Source organism: Mesoplodon bidens (assembly GCF_964165515.1).
Source record: "Mesoplodon bidens genome assembly, chromosome: 6".
Lineage (NCBI taxonomy): Eukaryota > Metazoa > Chordata > Mammalia > Artiodactyla > Ziphiidae > Mesoplodon > Mesoplodon bidens.
In genome coordinates this window covers 10,330,248-10,358,029 of record NC_138162.1, presented here as the reverse complement: position 1 = coordinate 10,358,029, position 27,782 = coordinate 10,330,248, and the positions used below count along the sequence as shown (strand labels likewise).

The 27,782-nt window shown below is 44.6% G+C and overlaps 2 protein-coding genes across 3 annotated transcripts; one reads left to right on the top strand and one right to left on the bottom strand.

The window, feature by feature from the left end:
- Positions 1–306: 306 nt before the first annotated feature.
- On the top strand, positions 307–19,633 carry RABEPK (Rab9 effector protein with kelch motifs). 2 transcript variants are annotated; one of them, XM_081236921.1, is made up of 8 exons: positions 307–382; positions 1,602–1,666; positions 4,668–4,825; positions 9,091–9,243; positions 13,781–13,942; positions 16,492–16,641; positions 18,884–19,033; positions 19,320–19,633. In XM_081236921.1, the coding sequence occupies exons 2-8, from the start codon at positions 1,614–1,616 to the stop codon at positions 19,610–19,612; spliced, it is 1,119 nt and encodes a 372-aa protein (XP_081093047.1). In that variant the 5' UTR covers positions 307–382; positions 1,602–1,613; the 3' UTR covers positions 19,613–19,633. The 2 variants fall into 2 exon arrangements, with proteins under 2 accessions (XP_081093047.1, XP_081093048.1); XM_081236922.1 differs by lacking the exon at positions 9,091–9,243.
- A 1,371-nt stretch (positions 19,634–21,004) lies between these two features.
- HSPA5 (heat shock protein family A (Hsp70) member 5) lies at positions 21,005–25,816 on the bottom strand. Its single transcript, XM_081236918.1, has 8 exons — positions 25,446–25,816; positions 25,121–25,352; positions 24,545–24,682; positions 24,121–24,233; positions 23,503–23,893; positions 23,134–23,371; positions 22,663–22,830; positions 21,005–21,898 (listed from the first exon to the last, which is right to left on the bottom strand). Exons 1-8 carry the CDS (start codon positions 25,568–25,570, stop codon positions 21,336–21,338), a joined length of 1,968 nt encoding a protein of 655 aa, XP_081093044.1. The 5' UTR covers positions 25,571–25,816; the 3' UTR covers positions 21,005–21,335.
- Positions 25,817–27,782: the final 1,966 nt, after the last annotated feature.

Genomic DNA, 27,782 nt, shown 5'->3' with positions numbered 1-27,782 from the left:
TTCTAACAACCGCTGGAACTGAAAATATCCTAGCTCCTTTAAAATAGCCCAAGGGATTTGGGTCACCTAACTGGATGCCCAACCCCTGGCATTTCGCTTGTAAGTCGCCTCCAAGTAGCTCTGGCTTACTTACTCAGCCGGGGAGGTAGGGCCCCAGGACGACCCGGCCAGCTCAGTTCTGGAGAAATACACAGCTGGGTCGAACCCAGGCCGCTAAGACCCCTCCCGGCACCCTTACAAGGGCGCGCCGTGGGCAACCGGCCCTGGGAGTGGAGAGCGGTTGGCCGCGACGCTCTTCCGGGGTCCGGAGGAGGGGCGAAGGTCCAAGAACCGCCCCTATTGGGGCGGAGCCACGGCCCAGGACTGGCCTAAGCCGCCGCAGGTAATGCGGTCCGGAGGTGGGGGGCTCTGGGACCCTGGTTTGAAGCGTTCCCGGGCGGGGCGCGGGGGGGCCGCATCCTTTAAGGGAGTGGAGTTGGGCCGGGTGGAAAGCGCTCGAGAGACCTCCTCTGGCTCCGGCCCAGCCACACTGACGGAAAGGAACCAGCCTGTTCTCTCCTGACCCTGTCTCATATCCCCTAGCGCTGCCAAGCGGGGATGGGACTGGGGAATGGACCTGGCAGGGGCGGCTGCTGGAAGTCCCGGTCCAGGTGAAGTTTACCCCACTGAGCTTTAGGCTTTGGGGACAGCAGTTAGTGGCTTAGGCTGAAGATTGGATTTATCCATTCACCTCCCAGAAATCTCATCCATTTTCTTTCTTCATTCACTCATCCCTCACTTCTACTCTATGCCGGGCCTCTTGGTTGGTTCTCTGAATGAATCCGAGAGGGCCAGCTCGCTTGGAATTTAGTCTAGTGGAATTTACTCTAGAATCTAGAGAGTTTTAAATAGATGACTACATTCAGGGTGATCCCTGCAATGACGATAGCTTAATAGATACTTTCAGGTAGAGAATAAAGTAACTTGAGGATGTAAGTGGAAAGCAACAAATCAGGGAAGGTTTCACTAAGGAGGGGACATTTGAACTGGGCTTTGGAGGTCGACTAGGAGTTTTCTAGTTGACCGGAAGGGAAGGGACATTTCAGGTAAGGGAAGCAGCACAAGATGCAAGTTATGAAAGGGCCTGGCATTTTAGGGGAACAAATATAGTAAAAACAGTTCAATATAGCAAGGAATTGTAGAGGTGAGTTCCTGAAAAGAAGGTTGAGACCAGAAGGCTTTGAATGTCATGCTGAGGCCAGGATTTATCCTAGGGTTCAGTATTTCTTGGCCTTTTAAAATGTTTTCTTTTGATAAACATAAATACCTTATGACCTCTGAAAATTATTTTGATATATACCCCTTCCCCATGAAAACCACAGACACAGAAAACTTTAGGCAAAAAACAAAAAAACTCTGTAATTGGATTATGAAAGTTGTGTCATAGTTGCCTCTCAAATATAAGTTTATATCAAAAGGTTGGTAATGCTTATTCAAATTAATCAGGCCCTAGAAATTGGTACATCAACAGGAACATTTTTAAAGAGGCAAGTAACCTGATTTGCTGTGTTTTTTAGGTAGAAGATAATTGTAAATGTCTCAAAAGTACCTTTCTTTCTTAGGCATAGGACACCATGAAGCAGCTGCCAGTCTTGGAGCCTGGAGACAAGCCCAGGAAAGCAACATGGTCTGTAAGGAAGGATTCAAACAGAAACACATGAGGTTTTTTTTCATTTATAAGTAGTTTACTAACATATATGATCATCTATGAAAAAGGGTAGAGTTGAAACTGTCTGTGGTTTCTGGTAATTAGACTCAAACTGTCTGAGAAGGTCTTCAGAGGAAAGGTAGTGGGGCAATAATTATCACAGAGCAGATGTTGATTTTATTAAAATCCATTTGCCAGGAAGAGTAAGGCACTGACCATCTGGCATCCTCAGCTCCAACACTGTGTCTTCCCCTAAGCTCTGACTCATTTTTAAGATTTTCAGGGAATTGGATTTGGATTAAACTGGCTTCACTATTTCTTGAGCGCTTGTTCAACCAACCCTTCGTTCAGCAACTAACACTGGCCTGACAGGGCCAGCCGCTGTGTAGGTGCTGCAGGTACAAAGGTGAATAGTCTCAGTGTAGTGGGGGAACAGTGACAAGTGCTGAAGCAGGGCTCACAGAGGGCTGTAGAGAGGAGGCAATGCTTCTGCAGGACCTTGGAGGAGAGCCCCTGACCTGGCTTCCATGCGTCCACTCTTGTTCTCTACGCATCATAAATCTGATCATGGCATTCCCTGGTTTAAAACCTTTTGTGCCTCTCCATTGGTCTTAGGATAAAAACCAGAGTCCTTCAAATGGCCCACTGGGCCCTGCGTGATCTGTCCCTGCCTGTCTTTCCAACCGCAAGTCCCGTTACTCAGCCTTTGTTCTCTTTCTCTTCCTTTAATGTGGCTTGCACTGTCCCACTCAGGGACTGTATGTGCTGGTCCCTCTACCTGGATCATCCTTTCCCCCGATCTTTTGTCCCTCTCTTTGCCCAGCTAACTTCTACTCATACTTCAGATCTCAGTTCAAATGGGACTCCTTCAGGAAGTCTTCCTTGACCACCCCTGTCCCCACCTACCTCTCCTTACAGGGGAGGGTCCCCCTGTGATATGTTCTCATACTATATATCCTGTATATATCCTGTACTCCTTTATAACACAACTGAAATGAAATGGATATTTGGAAATTATCTGTTTAATGTTTTTCTTCCCAACCAGTCTGTCAGGGCTGTAAAGGCAGGGACTTCCTTTTGTCTTATGCACCATGTAGCTGGATGGCTGTGTGCTCTTGAATAAGTCATTTAACCTTTCTAAGCCTCAGGTCCTCAGTTGTAAACCTCAGATGATGATAATAGTACTGTCCCCAGAGGGATTTTGTGCAAGTTTAGTGAATCCAGGGTTGTAGCGAAGTTAGCAGCATGCATGGTATGTGGTTAGTAGTCATTCAGGTGATAATGTGGAATGTGTGAATCTGGACATCAGAAGAGAGATCTGGAAAAGAAATAGAGATTTGAAAGTCACTGATGAACATGTACGGTAGATGGGTGATAATTGAAGCCATCAGTACATATAAAATTGATCAGGTGGGCTTCCCTGGTGGTGCAGTGGTTGAGAGTCCGCCTGCTGATGCAGGGGACACGGGTTCGTGCCCCGGTCTGGGAATATCCCACATGCCGCAGAGTGGCTGGGCCCGTGAGCCATGGCCACTGAGCCTGTGCGTCCGGAGCCTGTGCTCCGCAATGGGAGAGGCCACAACAGTGAGAGGCCCGCGTACCACAAAAAAAAAAAAAAAAAAAAAGAAAAATTGATCAGGCAAGCAAACCTAGACTGAGAAGAAGAGAACCCATGAGGATTGGGAGAAAGCTGGAGGAAAAGGAGTCAGAGAAGGAAACAGAAAGTGCAGCCAGACAGGTGGATAGAGAACCAAATGGAATGGGTGTGGGGAAGCCAGGTCAGGAGAAAGGTATGAGAAGGAGGGAAGAGCCAAGAGTACCAAATGCCAGAGAGGTCAGATAAGACTGGGCCTGAAAAACAGCTGCAGAGTTTTCTTTTCCAACCAGAAAGCTTGAAGAAGTGTGCTTTCTCAGTCAGCATTCAGAATAACTTTACAGAGTAGAATGAATGGATCCTGTATTTGATTTTTCAAAGTCCTAGTTTTGTCTTCCATCAGGTCGAGCTTTATGAGTAATCTGGAAAAGCTCTTAAGAATCAGTGAATGGGGCTTCCCTGGTGGCTCAGTGGTTAAGAATCCACCTGCCAATGCAGGGGACATGGGTTTGAGCCCTCGTCCAGAAAGATCCCACATGCCGTGGAGCAACTAAGCCCGTGCGCCACAACTACTGAGCCTGCGCTCCAGAGCCCGCGAGCCACAACTCCTGAAGCCCGGGCTCCTAGAGCCCGTGCTCTGCAACAACAGAAGCCACCGCAACAAAGAGTAGCCCCCGCTCGCTGCAACCAGAGAAAGCCCATGCACAGCAACAAAGACCCAGTGCAGCCAAAAATAAATAAATTAAAAAAAAAAAGAATCAGTGAATGACGGAGAATATTACATGGCAGAGGGAAGCATCACTGGCTAGTGGCAAGAGCTCTGGGGCTGTTCTCATGTGATTACACATAAAGCTCTAGCCATCATCAACTGAGTCCTTCCTGCCATGTTACAAGATTGCATCTCATTCTTCACAGGTGAGAACTATTGCTGTCTTCATTTTACAAATGAGGAAACTAAGGTTCAGAAAGGTAAAGTGACTTCCAAAAGGGCACACATCAAGAAAGCACTTGATCTGGGACTTGAACTAGGTCTGTCTGAATTTGAAAATCATGTTCATAACTACCATCCTGTGCCAGGACACACCATTGGACATTTCTGGGTATCAGTTTCCCCCTCTACCAAATGGGAACAATTACTAGCCCAGGGCATCCCCACTAAGTTAATGTGACATGAAAGTAGTGACAAAATTGAAAACTCAAAGGTTATGTGCAAACGGAAGGTACTGTTCATTAATTAGGAAAATGCTGCTTTGCTGGACATGATTTAAAATGACTGTGTATGTATAAGACCCTTCATTCTGGTGACTGTTCCATGAGGAATGCAAAGAACATACTGCTGCATTTATTCTCTGCTCAGGCCTCCTGAATATACCCTCCCTTTGGCAGGTACACCTTGACCCCGGTTGGAGACAGCCCCTGTGCTCGGGTTGGCCATAGCTGCTCATATTTACCCCCTGTTGGTGATGCCGAGAGAGGGAAGGTCTTCATTGTTGGGGGAGCAGACCCAAGCAGGAGCTTCTCAGATGTGCACACCATAGATCTGGGTAAGACCAACAGCTGTGGGGAATTCCCTGGCGGTCCAGTGGTTGGGACTCTGCACTTCCACTGCAGTTTGATCCCTGCTCGAGGAACTGGGATCCTGCATGCCACTTGGCGTGGCCAGAAATAAAAAAGATCAGCAGCTGCGGAGCACATGCCCTATATGGCCAGAGAGCAGGGCTTTGTGCTGCCGGCCATGACCATTCCTAAGACTATCAGTTCAGACCAGACAGTAGGGTTTTTCTCCGAGAAAATGAATGTCACTGAGAGGTCCCTAAGGTCTCAGCAGACTCCAGGAATATATCCACCCAACCAAAACCTCCTTGATTTGGGGGAAAGAGTCCATATGGAGCCCTGGATAACCAGCCATTCATTCATCAACTATTTCTCTGGGAGGCATTGATGCCTCCACCTCTTCTATCCACATAGCCAATTAATCACCAAATCCTAAATATCTCTTATTTTCATCCATGTCTGTCCATTTGCACTGCTACTACTGTAGTCCAAGCATCATTATCTTTCAGCTAGACTGTTAGAACAGCCTCCTCACTGGTCTGCCTGCTTCCAAGTTTACCTCCTGTACACTGCATTTTCCATGCTTAGCTGAGCATTTTCTAAAATATAAATCTGATCATGTCACTCCCCAGTTTCAGGCTATCCCCAACTTCATTTCTTAGCTCCCCCAAACCCACACTTGCTCCACTGAATATCCTTCAGTTCCTTGAACTCTTTTGGTCTCCAACCCTTTGCATATACAGTAAATGCCCTACATAAGAATGAGTTCTTGGGCTTCTCTGGTGGCGCAGTGGTTGAGAGTCCACCTGCCGATGCAGGGGACATGGGTTCGTGCCCCGGTCCAGGAAGATCCCACATGCCGCAGAGTGGCTAGGCCCGTGAGCCATGGCTGCTGAGCCTGCGCATCCGGAGCCTGTGCTCCGCAACGGGAGAGGCCACAACAGTGAGAGGCCCGCGTACGGCAAAAAAAAAAAAAAAAAAAAAAAGAATGAGTTCTTTTCCAAGAGCGCATTCGTAAGTCCAATTTGTTCTTTTTTTTCCTCAATTTTTTATTTTTGGCTGAGTTGGGTTTTTTCATTGCTGCGCGTGGGCTGCACGTGGGCTTTCTCTAGTTGCGGCGAGCAGGGGCTTCTCTTCATTGCAGTGCACGGACTTCTCACTGCGGTGGCTTCTCTCGTTGTGGAGTGCGGGCTCTAGGTGCACGGACTTCAGCAGTTGTGGATCGTGGACTCTAGAGCGCAGGCTCAGTAGTTGTGGCGCACGGGTTCAGTTGGTCCACGGCATGTGGGATCCTCCTGGACCAGGGCTCGAACCCATGTCCCCTGAATTGGCAGGCGGATTCCTAACCACTCTGCCACCAGGGAAGCCAGTCCAATTTGTTCTTAAGTCCAACAAAGTTAGCCTAGGTACCCAACTTTTACAGATAATGCCAGACATGTGAACAAACTTATGTGATTTGGACATGCGAATGCACGTTTACACCTCTGAAAGTTTGCAACTCAAAGGTTCGTGTGTAGGAGACTTACTGTATTGTTCCCTCTGCTTGGAAGGCTCTTCCTTTTCCTTATCATCTGGCTACTATTCACCTGTCAGATCCCAGTTGAATGACACTTTCATCAGGAACCTTGCCCTGATACATCTGCCACTAGTTTAGGACTAGTTTAGGCACTGCCACTGTAAAGAAGAGACTCTTCTGTTTTCCTTCTCTGTTCCCATGCCTCCTCTCAACACTAGTCTTCCGTGCTTCCCTTCTGACTGACAGATGTGTGGGGATTTCCCCCCACACCAAAGAATTCTGCAACACCAGCTGGACGTCCCACAACTCAGTTCAGTTCTACCTGGAATTAGCATCCGATTCCACAGGTGAAGGGCTCAGTCCACGAGGCTCTCCCTGCTCCCCTTCAGATGCCAGTCACAAGTCCACCTGTGCTTCTGACCGACCAACTATAAACGGGAGGTTCCCATGTCACCCGCCTCAGGTTCCACTAATTTGCTAGAGAGGCTCACAGAGTTCAGGAAAATAGCCAGATAGAAGAGATGCATAGGGCAGAGTATGCGGGAAGAGGCACTTCGTGCCCTGTCCAGGTGCCCCACCTTTGCAATACCTCCACGAGTTCACCAACCTGGAAGCTCTTGCAACCCCTCCTTTTTGGTGGAGGGATAATTGAGTAAGTTATGACCATTGGTGGCTCTCTCCTCTCCCCGGAGATGGGGGTAGGGGGGCATTGTCTGGGGCTGAAAAGTTCTAACCCTGTAATGTCATGGTTAGTTCCCCTGGCAACCAGCTCCCATCCTTAGGGGCTTTCCAAAAGTCACCTCATTAACATATACTCAGGTGTGGTTGACAGGGGGTTTGTTATCAATAATAAAAGACACCTTTATCAGTCTCATCACTTAAGTTGGCACAGGGATTTTCAGAGCTCTCTGCCTGGAACAGATGAAGACCAAATATGTATTTCTTAATGTAAATCACAACGACACAACCGCTCTCTGTGTTTCCATAGTATCCTGTACTTTCCCATCTTTATCCCCCTTCACAGCCCTTTTCACGTGTGATTGTTTGTTGTCTGTCCATTTATATGGCTTCTCATTGTATCCCCAGCCATTACCACAGTGCCTGGCACAGAGTAGGTGCTTTATAAGTATTTGGATGAATGAATGAGTGACTACTATGTACCACACAATGGCAGAAGAAAATTGGTGTTTTGTTACATGTTTTGTTAGGTCCATGTGTAACGTTGCTGTCTACTGTTGTTGTTTTTTTAAATAAATTTATTTATTTTATTTTGCTTATTTTTGGGTGCGTTGGGTCTTCGTTGCTGCACGTGGGCTTTCTCTAGTTGTGGTGAGCGGGGGCTACTCTTCGTTGCGGTGCGTGGGCTTCTCATTGCAGTGGCTTCTCTTGTTGCGGAGCACGGGCTCCAGGCGCGCAGGCTCAGTAGTTGTGGCTCGCGAGCTCTAGAGCGCAGGCTCAGTAGTTGCGGCACACGGGCTTAGTTGCTCCGCGGCATGTGGGATCTTCCCAGACCAGGGCTCGAACCCGTGTCCCCTGCATTGGCAGGCGGAGTCTTAACCACTGCGCCACCAGGGATGCCCCTGTGTATTGTTTTGATCTCAGTTGTTTACTAACCAAATGTGCAGGAGAGTCTACATGTAAAACTTGAAGTGGTTTGGCCTCTCTTGATAATCTTGGAAGATCTGACATCCGTACGCCTGTATGTCTACATGGTGACAGTTTTTTGCAACTGAGCTGCCACCTATCATTGGGGCTCTCATTCTCCAATTTCCTCCAATCCTCTGTAGGCATTTGAATTTCTATTCTCTGCAGTAGGAAATCAAAGGTAAATTAAATCTCTTTCAGCTCTCAAGAAGCTTGCTGTCTAGTACAGTTACAATTCTTTCGTGACCTATTACTAGCTTTGTGACTCTGGCTAAACCACCTAAACCATCTGGGCTTCAGTGTCCCATAAAACAGGGATAATAACTTGCTTCACTTGGCACTTGTAATGATCTAACAAGATAATGCCTGTAAAGGTCATATGTAAGTGGTTTACTAATTAAAATAACTAATAAGTTAGGTATTAAGTCTGTGAAATTGTTTTAGCCAGAAGTCATTTACTTGCAGGTAATAGAAACTCTCTTAAACCAGCAAAAAAAAAAAAAAAAAAAAAAAGAAAGAAAGAGAATCCAAAGGCAGGAGATTTGGCCTAGCCTCAGGAGAAAGTGGAAGCAAGAATTAGAAAGCTGTCAAAAACCATCTACTTCCTCCCTCGCTCTCTTTGGAGAGATCTGCTTCTTTATGTAGATGTTTCATTCTTCTGTTCCACATACTTTGGCTTTCTCTCCTTCTCCACACATGGTAGAAGATCGCCACCCAAACCCAGAAATCTATTTGAATTCCAAATTCTTGGGAGAAAGGATCTGATTGGCCCATTTTGGGTCCAGTGACTACCTTTGACCCTATCAGCTAAGGCTAGAAAGTCAAGGTGTAGTACAACAAAGTGTCCTGGGATCTATCCCTGGGGTTGGGAGAGTGGGGACAGTTCCCATAGAAGAGGGTATATGGATGAATCAGATGCCCCCCCAAGTGTCTGATATAAAAATTTTTGGAGGTCGACCACATTCCCTTTAAGTGACCTGATGGTTGTTCACTTAGGCTTTTGACCCTTTTCTCCTCAGTACCCTCCCCCAAGTTTGTCAACCAGTATAAGCCATTGGCAGCCCCAATCTAGGAACTGGGTGAAATGTTTTCTAGGAACACACCAGTGGGATTTAGCCACCTCGGAGGGCCTCTTGCCCCGGTACGAGCATGCCAGCTTTGTTCCCTCCTGCACACCTCACAGCATCTGGGTGTTTGGAGGTGCCGACCAGTCAGGAAATCGAAATTGCCTACAAGTTCTCAATCCTGGTAAGTAGCCAAAGGTTATTTATTTACCAAAATGAATAACTAAATCCAATTCCAGTTCCTGTACCAAAGCCCATTTGGATTGTACTGACTAATCCATTTAACTTTGCTGACCTCATAGAAAATAGAAATTTTAACTTCTGGCAGAATCTGAAAATAATAGAGTTACATTTTGTTTTCCTCGTAACGTGTACAAATTATCCATTTCTTAAAAGCCAAAGCTGGAAGAGGCTTCAGAGAAAAGCTATGCCAAGTGGGCAACCCAGGTCCCACAAGGGGAAGTGACTTTCCTAAAGTCACCAGGGAGCCAGGGACTGGGGCAGGCTAGAACCCAAATCATCTACATCGGAGGTCTCAGATGGGGGCGATGGTGCCCCCCAGGGGACAGTTGGCCATGTCACACCTCGGGGCAGGGAATCAAGTGGGTAGAGGCCAGAGACGCTGCCATACATCCTGTAATGCACAGGAAGGCCCCTCACAATAAAGAATTATATGGTCTAAAATGTCAGTAGTGCCAAAGTTAAGAAACCCTGATCTAGATCCTCCTAGTATGTTTCTTTTAGTCAAAAAGTGCAAAGCTCCTGACTAGTCTCACTGGCAGTTTTATCACAGAGGAAGCAGTTTGGGGACATCACTACTGCAAGGATGTTGCTGAACCACCCATGGGAGGTGGACCTGACTTTTTGTCAGTTAAAAACATTTTTTTTTGTTTTTCTCTTTATAAATATGATTTATATTCATTGTAAAATATTTGAAAAGTGTAAATAAGTGGACAAAAGCCATCCACAATCCTGTGACCTAAGGCTATTAATAACAGTTCTGTGTACTTCCTGTCTTTTCTCTGCATTTTTATAAACCTGAGATCATCCTATTTCACCACTACACTCTTGTATCTTTTTCTTTTTAATTTCATAATTAGCACAGAAATAATTCCTATTAATAAGGCTTTGTTGAAATCATTTTTAATGGCTGCATCACACTTTTTTAAGATTTATTTATTTATTTATTTATTTTTGGCTGCATTGGGTCTTAGTTGCGGCACACGGGATCTTTCGTTGTGGCGCATAGGCTGCTCTCTAGTTGTGGCGTGTGGGTTTTCTCTCTCTAGTTGTGGCGCATGGGCTCTGTAGTTTGTGGCACGCGGACTCTCTAGTTGAGGCGCGAGGGCTTAGTTGCCCCGTGGCATGTGGGATCTTAGTTCCCTGACCAGGGATCGAACCCGCATCCCCTGCTTCGTAAGGTGGATTCTTTACCACTGGACCACCAGGGGAGTCCCTCAATTTTTATGACAATACCATAATCCCCCTGTTGTTGTTTTTTTAACATATATGTTGTCTTCAGATTTTTATCATTATAAATAACAAAGCATTGAACATCTTTGTTCAGAAATCATTGACTGTATTCCAGATTATTGCCTTAGGAGCTTCTCTGGTGGCGCAGTGGTTAAGAATCCGCCTGCCAATGCAAGGTACATGGGTTCGAGCCCTGGTCCGGGAATATCCCACATGCCAGGGAGCAGCTAAGCCCGTGTGCCACAACTACTGAGCCTGCGCTCTAGAGCCTGCGAGCCACAACTACTGGGCCCACTCACCACAACTACTGAAGCCCGCGCACCTAGAGCCCGTGCTCCGTAACAAGAGAAGCCACCTCAATGAGAAGCCTGCGCACCGCAACGAGGAGTAGCCCCCGCTCGCTGCAAGTAGAGAAAGCCCACACACAGCAACGAAGATCCAAAACAGCCAAAAATAAGTAAATAAAAAGAAAAAAAAAGTTCTTCCAGGGCTTCCCTGGTGGTGCAGTGGTTGAGAGTCCGCCTGCTGATGCAGGGGACACGGGTTCGTGCCCCGGTCCGGGAAGATCCCACATGCTGCGGAGCAGCGGAGCCCATGAGCCATGGCCGCTGAGCCTGCGCGTCCGGAGCCTGTGCTCTGCAACGGGAGAGGCCACAACAGTGAGAGGCCCACGTACCACACACACACACAAAAAAAAAAGTTCTTCCATGTTTAAAAAAAAAAATTATTGTCTTAGAACTCATGCCCAGAAATAAAAGAACTAGATAAAACACTGGACTTTAAGGCTTTTAGTACATACTATCAAATTGCTCTCCAGAAATATTTTTTTTTTAACTTTTTTTCTTTTTGGCTGCACCGTGTGGCTCGCGGGATCTCAGTTCCCCAACCAGGGATTGAACACAAGCCACGGCAATGAAAGCCCAGAATCCTAACCACTGGACCACCAGGGAATTCCCTATCCAGAAAGATTTTTTTCAACTTATCCTCTCCAACTGTGTTTAATAGTTCTTGTTTCACTCCTGACCAGTATCGAATTTATCATTTTTAAGCACTGCTAATTTGATAGGCAAAGAAACCCTTGTATCTAATTGTTTAAATATGCATTTTGTTAATTACTAGTAATCTGGACATTTTTCACATAACAGTCAACTCTTGCCCAGTTCCCTCTATCGATAACAGATTTATTTTTACAACAGCTGGTCTTTGTCATTTGGGGATAGTAACAGTTCCTACCTTGTTAAGTTTGGCAAGAATTTAAATTAACTCAAATCTGGCACATACTTAATGCTCAATAATTGTTGTTGTGGTTGATGTAGCTATGGTTCGACAGATGGAAATCAGTTCTAGATTGGATGGAGATCAGTTCCTTTGGTTTTCAATGATGGCATCTATTTAAATAAAATACAGTGAGAATTTGGAAAGCTTTTGTCAAAGGAATTGATTTTCCACCAGATCCTTTTTCTCTCCTAGAAAGTATAGTTTGACACCATGCCTAAGAAATATGAAAGATGTAGGTGAATCATTAGTTGCTTTTGTTACTAAGGCGAGTCCTTCAGCTGGCTTAGGACTCCTTTTGTATTATTTGTGCTAACGTTTAGCTTGGCAGCCACACCATCCCAGGATCTTCTGACCCTGGAGGTTGTGCCCCTTCTAACTCCCCCTAAAATCCAAAAGCTATCCAAGATCTGTAGCTATAGAGACAATTACGTCATGCTTTGTTTTGGGTTTTGTTTTGTTTTTTTTTTTTTTTTTTTTTGGCCATGCAGCTTGAAGGTCTTAATACCCCAATCAAGGATCAAACCCGTGCCCCCTGCAGCGGAAGCATGGAATCTTAACCACTGGACCACCAGGAAAGTCCCCATTATGTTTTGGATATAGGCTGAGACTTGTTTGGTCTCCAGGTTCATGTTTTGAGTCCTGCACATATTACACATGTTTCGTGTGCCACTTTGTATACTGAATGAAGACCTTTACAAAAGGCACAGAATTTCCCAGTCAAGAAATAATTCCTGGGAATTCCCTGGCACTTTCACTGCCGTGGGGTCAGGTTCAATCCCTGGTTGAGGAACGAACATCCCACAAGCCATGTGGCACGGGAGGGAGGGAGGAGGGAGGGAGGAAGGTAGGGAGGAAGAATTCCTGTGTGTGGTAGTGGAATAAGTATGGGAGTTTTGACAGATCTGTGTTCAGAGCCCTGCTCTACTACTCACCAACACTGTGACCTGGGAGAAAGGATTTAGACTTTCTGAGCTTCAGTTCCCTCATCTGCAAAGTGGAGATACTTTGCATCCGCCTCCCAGGGTTGACTGAGGATAGTGGGGATGGCAGAGTGCTCAGGGCAATGATTCTGCACAAGGGAGGTACTCAGTTACTGCTTGTGTTTCTATAAAATTCATGCTTCATTCTGGAAAGAAATAAGCTTCTGTACACCTACCCACGTGGTGAAAGTTTATTCTCAAGTCAGAAGAGTGGAAAATACATAGATCTTGGTGGTGTTGAAACAGAATTTGAATCCCAACTCAGCCATTTACTAGCCATGTAACCTTAAATGAGTGACTTAATCTGTCTCTGCTTCAATTCCTTATCTGTAAAATGGGGAAACTAGTATTTATTTAGCACTTACTATGTAGTAGGGACAATTACTGCTACTACTGAAACTGTAATAATATTGCCTACTTTCTTTTAATGGCCACATATCCTGAGAAACTTGGCACATTTAGTTTCTTGCATCTAGTGGGAATGAATTTTAGTAGCTGTTGGGCTCCTCTGAATGGGCACAGGGCAGGGTAGTCAGTCATCAAAGGGGAATAGGGTTCAGAGAGGATGTTTGAAGGCCTCCAAAAACAAACTGGCCTCATTCTTTTTTCTTTTTTTTTTTTAATCTTTATTGGAGTATAATTGCTTTACAATGGTGTGTTAGTTTCTGCTTAATAACAAAGTGAATCAGTTATACATATACATATGTTCCCATATCTCTTCCCTCCTGCATCTCCCTCCCTCCCACCCTCCCTGGCCTCATTCTGAATTGTACTTGTGGCTTTCAATCTTGGGGATTTGGGTCTATCTGGGCAAACTCTAAGTATTACCCCCTACCCCTCCTTGAATTTGGTGGCATGAGATCCCCGCCTAGACCTACACTGTCCGCCTTAAGGATTGGGGTTTGCAAAGTGACCTTGCCCAGCCCCAGAGTTGATGTCAGAGGCCCCTCAGCCTGGGTGTTTTAGATACCTACCTTCTCTGTGGACCAGAAACGAGGACTTGGACCATGCCAAAGGTGACCGGCCCACCACCATCCCCAAGAACATTCCACACGTCATCGGCAACCATCGGAAACCAGCTGTATGTCTTTGGGGGCGGAGAGAGAGGCACCCAGCCTGTGCAGGATGTGAAGCTGCATGTGTTTGATGCAAGTATGGACTCGGGGGAACCCAGGGGCTGCCACTTACCTGGTCGGGGTTACCCCGGCCTGCAGCTTACCCGATGTAGGAAGCAGAGGTTAGAAAATGACAACCTGGCTGTGTGTCTCACTTCTAGACTTCTTCAGTATATCTCTTAGCTGATATCTTCTACCCATAGCAAAATTTGCATTTAAAAAGGAATAATTGATCAATTTAAACAGTATAGTTAATAAAGCAAAAAAGTAAAATTTTGCCCCTTACACCTTTCCTTCCCACTCCCCAGACAGAGGTAAACACTGTTAGCCATTCGTAATGTCTACCTCCAGATTTTCCTGTGCAATTATAAACCATATGCACATGTGTTTATGAACATCTATGAATTTTCTATGGATTTTGAAATTATATAAAAACTTTAAAACACACACATAGAATTATTAAATTATAAATGTTGGTCTGCCTCTTACTTTTGCAGGTCTAAGGGTAAATCTTAGTACTAGTTGAAAGTATAAACTTTGAAGCCATAGGACAGGGACTCAGGACCAGATCTGACATCTAGGTTTTGTATTACTTTAGACTAATTTCTTAATCTCTCTAGGCCATAGTTTGCTGATGTGTAAAATAGAGATAGTAATAGTGCCTACCACAAAGAGTTGGAAAGATTAAATGAGATAATGTGATACAGTGCATAGCACAGTGCCTGACACATAGGAAGCACCTAATAAATAATCACTGTATTATCATTATTATCCCTTCATTTAATCACACATCATGGATCTTTCCTAAGTCAGAAATTTCCTTGCAAAGCATATCTTTCTATGGGAATCCCTATTTATTCAGTCATTTTCCTATTGACTGACTTTTTTGCTGATAGTGTTACAGTGAATATATACATTAATTTCTGTACATGTTACAACATTTAATATGGACTAGATGCTAGGAAGTGGAATTACGTAGGGTCAAAATGGTATGAACATTTTAAATTGTGAGACCTCAAAAAAAAAATTGTGAGACCTCTTGCCAAATTTTTGTCTAAGTAGTATTTATTTACATTTCTTCCTCTTACTAGTGGGCATTTATGAATAATACTTTACAAATAGCATGTGACAAAAATAATTTTCATGTGTGTTTTTGCAGCCTTTTTTGAGAAAAGGCAATAAGCAAAATTTCAAACTTACAAAGTTTAAATTAAGAATTAAGACACGTCACAGTATGACTTTATCCAGAAAGAATGAATTGTGTGATTCTTTTAAAGCAGTTTTAAAATTTTAAATAATATTGGTTTTGAATATATAAAACTAAGAGAAAAAAATATATGTATATATATGTATATATATAAAAAATACTATCACCCCCAAATTGTTAACATTTCAGTACAACTATGGTGGGTTTTTTTTTTAAATAGCAGAGATAATTCTAGGTATACTATTCGTATCCTGTATTTTCCACTTAAGCATTTCACCTGTAATCACAAAGTTTTTTTCAATGTTTTTAATGAATACATAGTATTCTATCATGACTGTAGCAATAACTCACCTATTCACCTGTTGATGGACTTAGGCTATTTCCAATTCTTCTCTATTACAAACAATGCTGTGGTAAACATATTTATGCATAAACTTTTTCTGATTATTTCAAATTGTAATCTTTGGAACTCTGGGGGCTCCTTGAACAACCTTCAGGCATGTCACAAATGGTAATTCAGAGATAAGTTGTTTGGCAGGCTTTTGTGTCAGATAATTTTTGTAGCACTCCTTTAAGACTTATCTGGTATGTTGAAATGATTGATTTTCCTGAATTCTATATATGTACAATTTTGAAGATATGAAGGGTTTTCAACACGTAAAATACATCTGCACTATTTGGATCATACCCATATTAATAACTCTCATGTATTGAGTACTTTCTCTGTGCCTGTGCTTTCCATATATTATCTCATTTAATCCACACTTCAACCCTGAGAGGTAGGTATTATCAGGTAATTTCTCCTCATTTTACAACTATAGAAACTGAAGCTTATAGAATTAACTGGTGCAAGGCCACATAGTTATTCAATGAAATAACCTGGTTTTAACTCCAAATCCCATGCTCTAACCATTATCCTATACAACCACTTCAGGAGGCCCTGCTAACTTTAAAACTAGTCTATTTTTCTCCCCACTGTTCCAGCAAATCAATTAAGAATATTGTCTTAAAAAAGAGAAAACTCTGAAGGCCTGTCCCAGAAGAAGTAGACTCTTTTTAACTCTGGGGCAGTTCTAGGTTGAAGAAACTTGAGGGAGGTCTTTTTTTAATTCAAAGCAAGAAGTGGTTCCTTATTGCCCAGTAGAAGGGGCAGGCATATTAGGCAGTGAATTCTCCAGCCCTGGATGTGTACCAGTAGAGGCTGTAAAGGCTGTGGACGGAGGGAGGCCTGGGTTGGGTTGGCAAGTTGCAGTGAATGACCCCCCAGGTCCCTCTCTGCTTGGAGCATCTCTGCTTGCTGGGAGGTGAGGCTTGGGTATATTTCTCGGGTTCTTGCTTCATAGCTTTGTCATCTAATGTCACTGAATTTATTTTTCTAGGTACCCTGACCTGGTCACAACCAAAGACACTTGGAAAACCTCCATCCCCCCGGCATGGTCATGTGATGGTGGCAGCAGGGACAAAGCTCTTCATCCATGGAGGCTTGGCAGAGGACAATTTCTATGATGATCTCCATTGCATTGATATCAGTAAGTAGGGTGGAGGGCATGGGGGCTTATCTGCTTAAGATTAAATAAAATAGCTTGGATTGACTAGAGCCTTGCTCTTGACCAGCCAGCAGAATCTTCACTAGATTCTGTGAAATGTGGCCTGAATAATAATGAGAAATAATAATAACAATAAAAGCAGGTATTTCTGTTTGCCATGTACCTACCCATTAATTATTTCTTATCCTTCCAACAACCCTGCTCTTTCATTAAAATTCATTATGCTTTTTGTTTCCTGACTGGATTTCTTTCAAGCAGTACCCATTAACCCCATGGGTAACTTCTAGAGCGTGTCTGGAGGTGGACAACCAGAACTGTCACGCTAAATTGTTAAAAACACTGAGAAAAGGAAAGTTAGGGATAACATGAGAATTGTCTTTGAGTGTCTGAAGGGCTGACGTGCCCTAGAGAGCCTGGACTCTTTCTGGATCATTCTTGCAGACTATGAGCTCCTTTAGGGCAGGGACTTTGTCTCTTTTTTTCCGCCAGTGTATTTCCAGCATTGAGCACAGTGTCTGGCAGGTCATGAGTGATGAGTGCATATCTGTTAAGAGTGGACAGATAGGGACTTCCCTGGTGGTCCAGTGGTTAAGACTCTGCGCTTCCACTGCAGGGGGCATGGGTTCAATCCCTGGTTGGGGAACTAAGATCCTGTATGCCGCACAGTGCAGCCAAAAAATTTAAAATATTTTTTTAAAAAGTGGACAGATGAACAAATGAATATGTTCTGCGTTGCTCCAGATGATAGGAATTGGAACTATGGGCAGAATGCATGAGAACTGCTGTGCAGTGTATCGGGCTACCTTGCCAAACAATAGGTTCTCTGGTTTGGTGACATCTGAGGCCAGCTGACACTGGCTGGGATTCCTGCATTGCCTAGGATATTTGGCTGGACTGGGTGATTCTCCCTTCCAACTCTGAGTTGCTGGACCCCTGCCTTGAACTGACAGATGGAAAATATCTTCACAGAAGCATTCGTTGCAAGCAGTCAAACAGAGTTTTAATGCTTATTTTATTTATTTTTTTCTTTAAAATTTTTTTTTAATTTTTTAAATTATTTTTTTGGCTGCATCGAGTTTTAGTTGCGGCACACAGGATCTTCATTGCAGCATGTGGGATCTTTCGTTGCAGCGCACGGGCTTCTCTCTAGTTGTGGCGTGTGGGTTTTCTCTTCTCTAGTTGTGATGCACGGGCTCCAGAGAGCGTGGGCTCTGTAGTTTGTGGCACGGGGGCTCTCTAGTTGAGGCGCGTGAGCTCAGTAGTTGCAGCGCATGGGCTTAGTTGCCTCAGGGCATGTGGGATCTTAGTTCCCTGACTAGGGATCAAACCTGTGTCCCCTGCATTGGAAGGTGGATTCTTTACCACTGGACCACAAGGGAAGTCCCTTAATGCTTATTTTAAAAAAGAAGGTCCTTTTCTCTTGTGCAAGGAGCTACTTCCTAACTATTTTTCCTCCTTTCCAGCCCAGGTAGTTCTCTAAGACCTAAAATCCAGCGATACCCTGCCTCATTTAAATTCTTGTCTGAAAAGTTGCAACTACCTGCAGAAATAGGTTGGAAATAGGTGCTGAGACAGCACATTACAGCATAGATAACACAGGTTTTGGAGTCAGACTTGAGTAGAATTCTAGCTCTGCCACCTGCTAGCTGTGGGATCTCCAACAAGTCTCTTTCCCTCTCTAATCCTATTTCTTCGTCTTTAAGAAGAAAGAAGGTAGGCAGAAATAATAGCAATTGCATACCGCTATTAAGAGAATGAAGTAAGTAAGCAAGATACTTAAAGTGTCTAGCCAGTACTCACAAAGTTGCTTTCTAAGGAACTGTATTTCAAACATGCACATGTGTGCACATACAGGCATGCTTACACACACACACAGTTGGAACCTCACCTACTTCTGGGCTCCAAAATACTTAATGGTGATGGTCACCAAAGACTGGATCACATTCCTCAGTGTGCTCCAAAGACCACCCACATCAGAATCACCTGGGATGCTTGTTAAAATTATAGATTACTGAGCCCCTCCCTCCCTCCCTCCCTGGACTAGCCAAACAGAATTTCAGTCCCCAGTGATTTTTGTGCACCCCAAACCTTGCTGTAGGATCTCTCAGAGCTCTCAGTGAATGAAGTTCAGTGATTGCTTTGCAAACTGCAGGAGTCTGACAGGTTAAGTTTGAAACCGCAGTCTAGGCCATGTTGTACCTAAACACTTTCTATCTCTTGGCAGGTGACATGAAGTGGCAGAAGCTAAGTCCCACTGGGGCAGCTCCCACAGGCTGTGCTGCCCACTCAGCTGTGGCTGTAGGAAAGCACCTGTATATCTTTGGAGGGATGACTCCCACTGGAGCCCTGGGCACAATGTACCAGTATCACATAGGTGAGCAGGTGTTGTTCACTGTGCATCTTTAAGCAAATGTGACCATTCTTTGAAAAGTATCACAATGCTTTTTGGTCTTTGATTTTGGTCCCTCCACATCTAAATCCGAAAGAATGACAACCAAACTTTTAGGAAATGACATCATCAAAGCAGTAACAGTGCCATTAGGGGTTTTTCCCTTTTATTTCCTGTTTCTGTTAGGGCTCAGGTGATACAGCACATCACGGAGCATTTCTGGAAATTTCTTAACACAGACCCTTTTCTTTCTTCTTTTTTTCCAAAATAGAAAAGCAGCATTGGACCTTGCTTAAATTTGATACTTTTCTACCCCCTGGACGATTGGACCATTCCATGTGTATCATTCCATGGCCAGTGACAGGTACTTCTGAGAAAGAAGATTCAAATTCTGCCACTCTAAACTGTGCTGCTGAGAAAGGGGATTCCACTGAGAAAGGAGTAACCCAAGGTGGTGACTCTCACGAAGAAGGTCAGACTGACACACTACTCTGTTTTGTGTTTGGTGGGATGAATACGGAAGGGGAAATCTATAACGATTGTATTGTGACTGTAGTCGATTAATAAAACCACATTTTTACTACTTTTAAATGTCAATCACTTTCAGAAAAGTTAAATGAAATCTTAGTTGTTTCATACCTCCAAAATCTTCTGCACTATATATCCCTCTGGCTTTTACCTACTTTGGTAGGTAAAGAGATAAACTGGATAGCCCAGGGCAAAAACCTCTATTATATAAAGGGTTTTACCAGCAATACAACCCAGGTAACTGAGTACTACGTTGGCTGATTATTAAGAATACTAATCACAAAAATGTTGCCGAAATCCTAATTGCTAGATACAACAGAAGCTGTAGAAATTAGGGAGTGGACATTCACAGGCTGAAGTGTTTTTAATATTCATTAGCTGCTCCTCAGAAAGAGGTGCAGACTGTTGGCTCTTGGTATTGAGAGCCACTGGGGACCGGGACAAAGCCTGGCCCTTATCTGTCCCCACTATGCCCTATCCCACTGCACGTAGCACTGCAGGTCATTTTTAACGTTTGTATGGACGTTGGCCTGAAGACCCTCTGTCCAAATGCTTTTGGGCAACGCAGCAGAGGTCCGGGCCTCAGAGTAAAACTATCACACTGTCAGGTCCTAGTTCCGCAAGTTAACCCTTCAGCTGCTTGCCCATCTATAAAATACCTATCCTGGGGCTGAGTTGGATTTCATGTTAGCATGATAGCCTGCCCTTTATTGACCATGTTTATTAAACTTTAGTAGGGCTAAATGTAGGTCACCATTCTAGACCCCACTCCTGTACCACTGAGATGGAGACTGACATAACTGAGGTTCAAAAATATACCTTCGGGCTTCCCTGGTGGCGCAGTGGCTGCGGGTCCGCCTGCCGATGCAGGGGACATGGGTTCGTGCCACGGAGCGGCTGGGCCCGTGAGCCATGGCCGCTGAGCCTGCGCGTCCGGAGCCTGTGCTCCGCGACGGGAGAGGCCACAGCAGTGAGAGGCCCGCGTACCCACCCCAAAAAAAAAAAAATATATATATATATATATATACCTTCACATTCTAAAATTATGAATTGAATCTAGGTGTGTAACGTTATCATCAGTGATCCATCACTCTATCAAATCTCAAAGGAATCCAAGCAGGTATAAAGCATCATTAGTAATAAAAAGCCACCAGAAGTTTTTGAAAGGTAAGGGGAAATAGGAAATTTCAATTATGCTCAGGAAAACTCCACTCTTGGGCCCTGTAAAATGGCCCTTGCCTAGTTAAGGATATGGATGAACCTCCCACCCCTTTTCTTAGATTAGGTTAGGCAGATTTCCAGAAATGACTGAATAAAAAAAGTGTTTTCCTTACCTCAAAACGCCAAACACTCCCCTCAACCCGAGACTCTGACCTTAAAATAAATGACTAACCTAATTAGAAGCTTATCACAAAAGTTAGACCAGTGTAAATAACAAACATTTATTGGTGTCACTTAGGGTAGAAAAAAGTTCCTACACCAGATGCACATGACCCAATTGTTAAATAGAACATTTTCAAGGTGAACACACATCCTTAACCCAGCTTTTTTACCCACTTTTGATGATGGCCAATTCTTCCTCGCCCCCCACCCCGAGACATGTGAGCAACTGCTAATGAAAAGCAGTAAACAGCATTTTCAACTCCACTCCAAGGTGAAGATTCCAATTACACTCGAGACTTAAGTTCTCTCGATTTTCTCCTAACGCAAGTCCCTGAGTCCAGTTCTTTACAATATTACAGCACTAGCAGAGCAGTGTCTACAACTCGTCTTTATCTGCTGGTTCCTCATCACCAGTTGGGGGAGGGCCTGCACTTCCATAGAGTTTGCTGATAACTGGCTGAACAATTTCTTCTAGCTCCTTCTTTTTAGCTTTGAAATCTTCAATGTCAGCATCTTGGTGACTTTCCAGCCACTCAATCTTTTCTTCTACGGCTTTTTCCATGGTCTCCTTATCTTCAGAGGAAAGTTTACCTCCCAGCTTTTCTTTGTCTCCAATCTGATTCTTTAGAGAGTAGGCATAGCTTTCCAACTCATTTCTGGTGTCAATGCGCTCCTTGAGCTTTTTGTCTTCCTCAGCAAACTTCTCAGCATCATTGACCATCCTTTCAATTTCTTCAGGTGTCAGGCGATTTTGGTCATTTGTAATTGTGATTTTATTTTTGTTGCCTGTACCTTTGTCTTCAGCTGTCACTCGAAGAATGCCATTCACATCTATCTCAAAGGTGACTTCAATCTGTGGAACCCCACGGGGAGCAGGAGGAATTCCAGTCAGATCAAAAGTTCCCAGAAGGTGATTGTCTTTCGTCAGGGGTCGTTCACCTAGAAGTCACACACAAAAAAATTTGTTCGCTGTTACCGACAAACATTAGTACATCTGGATCCCTATGTTTCAGTCTGTTAGAGCCTGTAGTGTCAAGGGCACTCTATCAAACTAGAAGTGGATCAGTGTTGGGAAAGGAACAGTGAGTTAAGTTACTAGTAACTCTTAACTGAATTTCATCTACTTTATAGCAGTATGAACCCTTTACTTGTTCTTGTATTTTAATATTTATCTTTTTAATTTATTTATTTGGCTGCGCCAGGTCTTAGCTGCGCCACGAGGGGTCTTTTAGTTGTGGCATGCGAACTCTTAGTTTCAGCATGTGGGATCTAGTGCCCCAACCAGGGATTGAAACCGGGACCCCTGCATTGGGAGTGCAGAGTCTTAGCCACTGGACAACCAGGGAAGTCCTTCTTCTTGTATTTTTGAATTTACTTATTTTGGCCATACCGCGCAGCATGTGGGATCTTAGTTCCCCGACCAGGGATCAAACCTGTGCCCCCTGCAGTGGAAGCGTGGAGTCCTAACCATTGGACAGCCAGGGAATTCCCCCAGAAGGTATTTTTAATGGGAAAGAGTGCTAGATAGCTAGATAAGAAATAGATTTTAGTACTGGCTCTACCAAACTCAACACCAGTTAAATTAGGGCCCTCCCACCTGAAAATAGCAGATATTTCTTTCCCTAGACATTTCAATAGAGTACGTTAAAAGAAGTCAAGCTCTTCAAAAACATACCATAGTATTAACGAATGTAAGCAATTACCTTCATAGACCTTGATGGTAACAGTTGGCTGATTATCAGAGGCTGTAGAAAAGATTTGAGACTTCTTGGTGGGCACCACAGTGTTCCTTGGAATCAGCTTGGTCATGACACCTCCCACGGTTTCAATACCAAGTGTAAGGGGACATACATCAAGCAATACCAGGTCACCTGCAAAGGTACGTTAATCGAGCTAAGTTCTAATTCAGGAGTCACAGGAGCAATTCCAAGCAGACCCCACAAACAATACAACTTCATCTTCTCCATCTTGCCACTTGATTAGGTTCTACGCATAATCATTTCAGAAGCAATGAATTAAATATAGTTGCTAAGGATCTTGAGACTGTGCCAGGTCTTGACCTCACTGTACCCTCTACTAGCTGTGTGAGCTTGCTGCTCATAATCTATTGCTTTCTAAAGCAACAGCTAATTGTACTCTGAAGCACTATGGATGATGCTGTGACACTGACTTACCTGTATCTTGATCACCAGAGAGTACACCAGCCTGCACAGCAGCACCATATGCTACAGCCTCATCTGGGTTTATGCCACGGGATGGCTCCTTGCCATTGAAAAACTCTTTAACCAGTTGTTGAATCTTTGGGATTCTAGTAGAGCCACCAACAAGAACAATTTCATCAATATCAGACTTCTTTAAATCAGAATCTTCCAGCACTTTCTGGACAGGCTTCATGGTAGAACGGAACAGGTCCTAGAATAAGTGACAAATTACTGTGATGATGCCTGTCATACCCAGGTACAGTCAAAATACCTAAATGCATTGTCCCAAACTCAGACAGTCTAACTAGATCTCATTAGCAAAGCAAAAAACAAGGAACATACCATGTTTAGCTCTTCAAATTTGGCCCGAGTCAGGGTCTCAGAGAAGTCTTCTCCTTCATAGAAGGACTCAATTTCAATTCTTGCTTGATGTTGAGAAGACAGGGCCCGTTTGGCCTTTTCAACCTCACGCCGGAGTTTCTGCACAGCTCTGTTGTCTTTCCGAACATCTTTGCCAGTTTTCTTTTTGTAGAGCTTGATGAAGTGTTCCATGACACGCTGGTCAAAGTCTTCTCCACCCAAATGAGTATCTCCGTTAGTGGCCACGACTTCAAAGACACCATTATCAATGGTGAGAAGAGACACATCAAAGGTTCCACCACCCAAGTCAAACACCAGGATGTTCTTCTCCCCTTCCCTCTTATCCAGGCCATAAGCAATAGCAGCTGCTGTACTATTAGGAGAATGAGAAAGAAAAAATAAATGACTTAGTTAAGTCTACTTTTCCCCATTTTGGCCTCTCCTGTTGCAGAGCACAGGCTCCAGACGCGCAGGCCGCTCCGCGGCATGTGGGATCTTCCCGGATCGGGGCACGAACACATGTCCCCTGCGTCGGCAGGCGGACTCTCAACCACTGCGCCACCAGGGAAGCCCTGTCATATTTTTTAATTTAACACTTACGGCTCATTGATGATCCTCATAACATTCAACCCAGCAATAGTTCCAGCATCTTTGGTCGCCTGGCGTTGGGCATCATTGAAATAGGCTGGTACAGTAACAACTGCATGAGTAACCTAAAATGATAACAAAAGATAATTAAACATATCTTATCACACGGCTTAACCTTTATTTAAGTTACAGCCAAACCATCGCTTTATTAAGATGGGTATAATATATAATTTTATACCCATGAATTTGCAAGCATTAAGTGATTAACACATGAAAGGCACTAGTATTTTGTTTGGCCTACAATAAAGCACGCAAGTAATTAAAACTGATGCACGGATGTCATTCAGATTTTTAAAAGGATGAAAGCGTCAACACAACACAATCAATCAAGAATAGTAATAATAAAACTGCTCGACATTGTTCTAGAAATACTTACCTTCTTTCCCAAATAAGCCTCAGCAGTTTCCTTCATTTTAGTGAGAACCATGGCAGAAATTTCTTCAGGAGCAAATGTCTTTGTTTGCCCACCTCCAACATCAACTTGAATGTACGGTTTAGTTTTCTTTTCAACCACCTATTTTAAAGAATAATTATTTTCAGACGTAGAAGCAATGACATTTTAAACTTTGAAAAGAGGAGCGTCTGAGACCCACTTCTTCCCCCACAGTTTGGTTTACTTTGGTCCTTCGGAGCTGAATATTGAACAGAAATACTTTAAGGAGTATAGGTGCCTGATAATTACAAGCCTCATCAGTTTTAACCAGTCTCTTAATGCTAACCTATTGCGGACGGAGTAGTTACGCATGAAGTTTCTCTGCCAACCTTACTTTCTTAAGTTCTGTAACACACTGAAACTATTAAATAAAAATTATAGATACACCATGTCTGTATCCTTTTTGCTTGTCTCTGCACTGTTTTTCAGTAACTTCTTAATCCTAAATACTTTCACCACCACCCCCACTTTCTTTTTTTTTTTTTTCTTTCTATTTAGAAGAGAAAAATCAGGTCGAACCTTGAAAGGTAAGAACTTGATGTCCTGCTGCACAGACGGGTCGTTCCATGTACGGCCGATGAGCCGCTTGGCGTCGAAGACCGTGTTCTCAGGATTGGAGGTGAGCTGGTTCTTGGCTGCATCGCCGATCAGACGCTCCCCTTCAGGAGTGAAGGCCACATAAGACGGCGTGATGCGGTTGCCCTGATCGTTGGCGATGATCTCCACGCGGCCGTTCTTGAACACCCCGACGCTGACGGAAAAACCGAACAGAAGAAATCAGCGACGCTCACGGCAGTCCAGGAGGCCACTCCCCATTCTCCCCTTTTCCACAAACCCCACTTACCAGGAGTACGTGGTGCCCAGGTCGATACCGACCACCGTGCCCACGTCCTCCTTCTTGTCCTCCTCCTCCGGCCGCGCCGCGCCGAGCAGCAGCAGCAGCACCGCAGCCACCAGGGAGGGCTTCATCTTGCCGGCACCGTCGTCCACTCACTCAGCAGGCAGGCAGGGCTTCGCAGGCAAACCAGCCACAGGCCGCAACACGAGAGCGCACCGAGGTGTCCGAGCTGAAGATGACACAGCCCAGGGTCAGGAGGAGCAGCGTACAAGGCGAAGGGCAGGTCCGGAACTGCAGGCCGCGGCACCTATCTCTCACACGCACAAAAACCCCAATTTAACGCGCCTGTGAGAGCTCAGTCAACGTCGACCGCGCCGTTGCCTACTCGGCTTATATAACCTCCCTCCAGCCCCGTCGTGGAGGCTGCCGATTGGCGAAGGCCCTGCTCGTTGGAGGCCGCTGATTGGTCCAGGCCACCAAGCTGGCCGCTGCGGATTCGAAGCGGCCTCCTCCGCAGTAACGTCACCGCGACGCCCCCTGGGCTGACTCATTGGCTGCTGGGCGCGCCCGACAGTCACCAATGGCAGGCAACATCCGCCCCATGCTCCGGCTCCATTGGTTTAGCAGCTGCCTGTCCGTGACGCGACCTCCCACTCCGAGGCGGTTTCCGTCGGTAACCGCTGAGGTCCCGCCTCCACGCTGAGCCCTAAGGATGCCGGAGCCAGTACGGCGTGCCTGATTCCCCCGAGGCAGTGGGACCTGGGTCCCTTGCTTCTCCACTGCCCGCCCGCCTGCCCTTCCTCCATCCCTCCCGAGGGAAGCGGCTCTTCCTCCTCCTCGTCTCCATCCCGTCCCAGGCAGGCAGGTATCAGCGTAGATGCTGTGATCACCTCAGAACAAATTTCTCTGCCCTTCATAGCTACTACGGGTACTAAAGTGTCCAAGCCCCAGGGCCTTTTGTTGTTCACCGAGGTGCGCAGCCCTCGACTGGGGCCTGGCCTGGGCACTGCCCGGTCGCGAGTCATAGCTCCTACTAGCCAGTTATTTCTCCCCGGCACCCCCTGCCCCGCTATCTTTGTCTATACCAGGCATCTCCACATTGCCTTGCCCCACGGTAAGTCCCAGGGCAGGCCTGGCCAAAGTAATTGATTCCTAAGTAATTGACTCGGGAGCCCCCTCCCCATGTGGCAGCTCTCCCGTGAAGAGCTTACTAATGCCATCACTCCCACCCTGGGATATATCATTTTCCTAACTTGTCACCCCCTGTCTTTCCTCTTCCTGCCCATCATTTCCCATTGTGGATCAGATTATCATTTACAAGGCCTTCCTCATCCTTTTTGGATATGTTTTTACCTTCACTCCTTCTGGAAAAGGTCTGATCTGTGCTTAAACGCGTTTGATAGACAAAGACGTCTTGATAATGCCTTACTCTTGTAGCAAAAAGTATAAAGGCTGCTATTTACTTCAGGCTTACTATGTGCCAAGCATTAGTCTGTCTCCTGTGCCTTTTGGTCCTTACAGTTCAATACTTGGCATTTCCCATTTTACAGATGAGAAAATTGAAACCAAAAGAGATTAATTAACTAGCTTAAAGTTATAGAGCTGATAAGTGATGGAGTTAGGATATCCAAGTCAGCTTGACTCTGTAGCCAATACTCTTAACAATTTTTAAAAATGAAGTTCATTTATTCAACAAATCTTTTTGGGGGACCTACTAGAGACAGGCCAGAGGCCTGACACAAAATATTTTTGAGATGGTTACAGAAAATTCATGGGACTTATCATAGTCAGGCGCTAATGACTCTAGTATTTTTTGCACTAAATGTTCTCTTGAGATTCACTAGTATGAACAATACTGTGTCCAAATAGCACTGAAACATCTTACACACAGTTGACTAAGATGCTGAGCCTAGGAGTCAGTACTCAAGAATTTTCCTATCTCCTTTAGTGCTCCTCAAGGTTATACTGGTGACTCAGAGTTGACTCCATTCTTACTACAGAAGTTGCATCATCCATCTCTTTCAACAGGATTTGTATACTGCTGTAACACTGACCCTTCTTTAGGTTACCTTAGTCCATTATCAAGATAGAAATCACCATTCCACCACATTACAGCTACGTATAATTTCAAGCAAATTTTCTGTATATATCATAGTCCATATCCATTAAAAACAGAGCTCTTAGTTTCAGCCTCACCCTTGACTGATGGAGTAACCTTTGCAACTCTACTTTTTCTGAGATTTAGAAAAGTGATATCTGGCTAACTGCTAAAGGGAATTGAGTATATTGGTGGTTGTAGTATCTTTTAAATGTCAAGTATATTAGGTATGTTATATATTACAA

Coding starts and splice junctions, on each gene's coding strand:
- RABEPK (XM_081236921.1), top strand. CDS start 1,614: ATGAAGCAGCTGCCAGTCTTGGAGCCTGGAGACAAGCCCAGGAAAGCA. Junction 9,244..13,780: donor CCTACAAGTTCTCAATCCTG/GTAAGTAGCCAA, acceptor TCTGTGGACCAG/AAACGAGGACTTGGACCATG. Junction 13,943..16,491: donor GCTGCATGTGTTTGATGCAA/GTATGGACTCGG, acceptor TTATTTTTCTAG/GTACCCTGACCTGGTCACAA.
- HSPA5 (XM_081236918.1), bottom strand. CDS start 25,570: ATGAAGCCCTCCCTGGTGGCTGCGGTGCTGCTGCTGCTGCTCGGCGCG. Junction 24,683..25,120: donor TCAAGTTCTTACCTTTCAAG/GTTCGACCTGAT, acceptor TCTTTAAAATAG/GTGGTTGAAAAGAAAACTAA. Junction 23,894..24,120: donor ATGAGGATCATCAATGAGCC/GTAAGTGTTAAA, acceptor TTCTCCTAATAG/TACAGCAGCTGCTATTGCTT.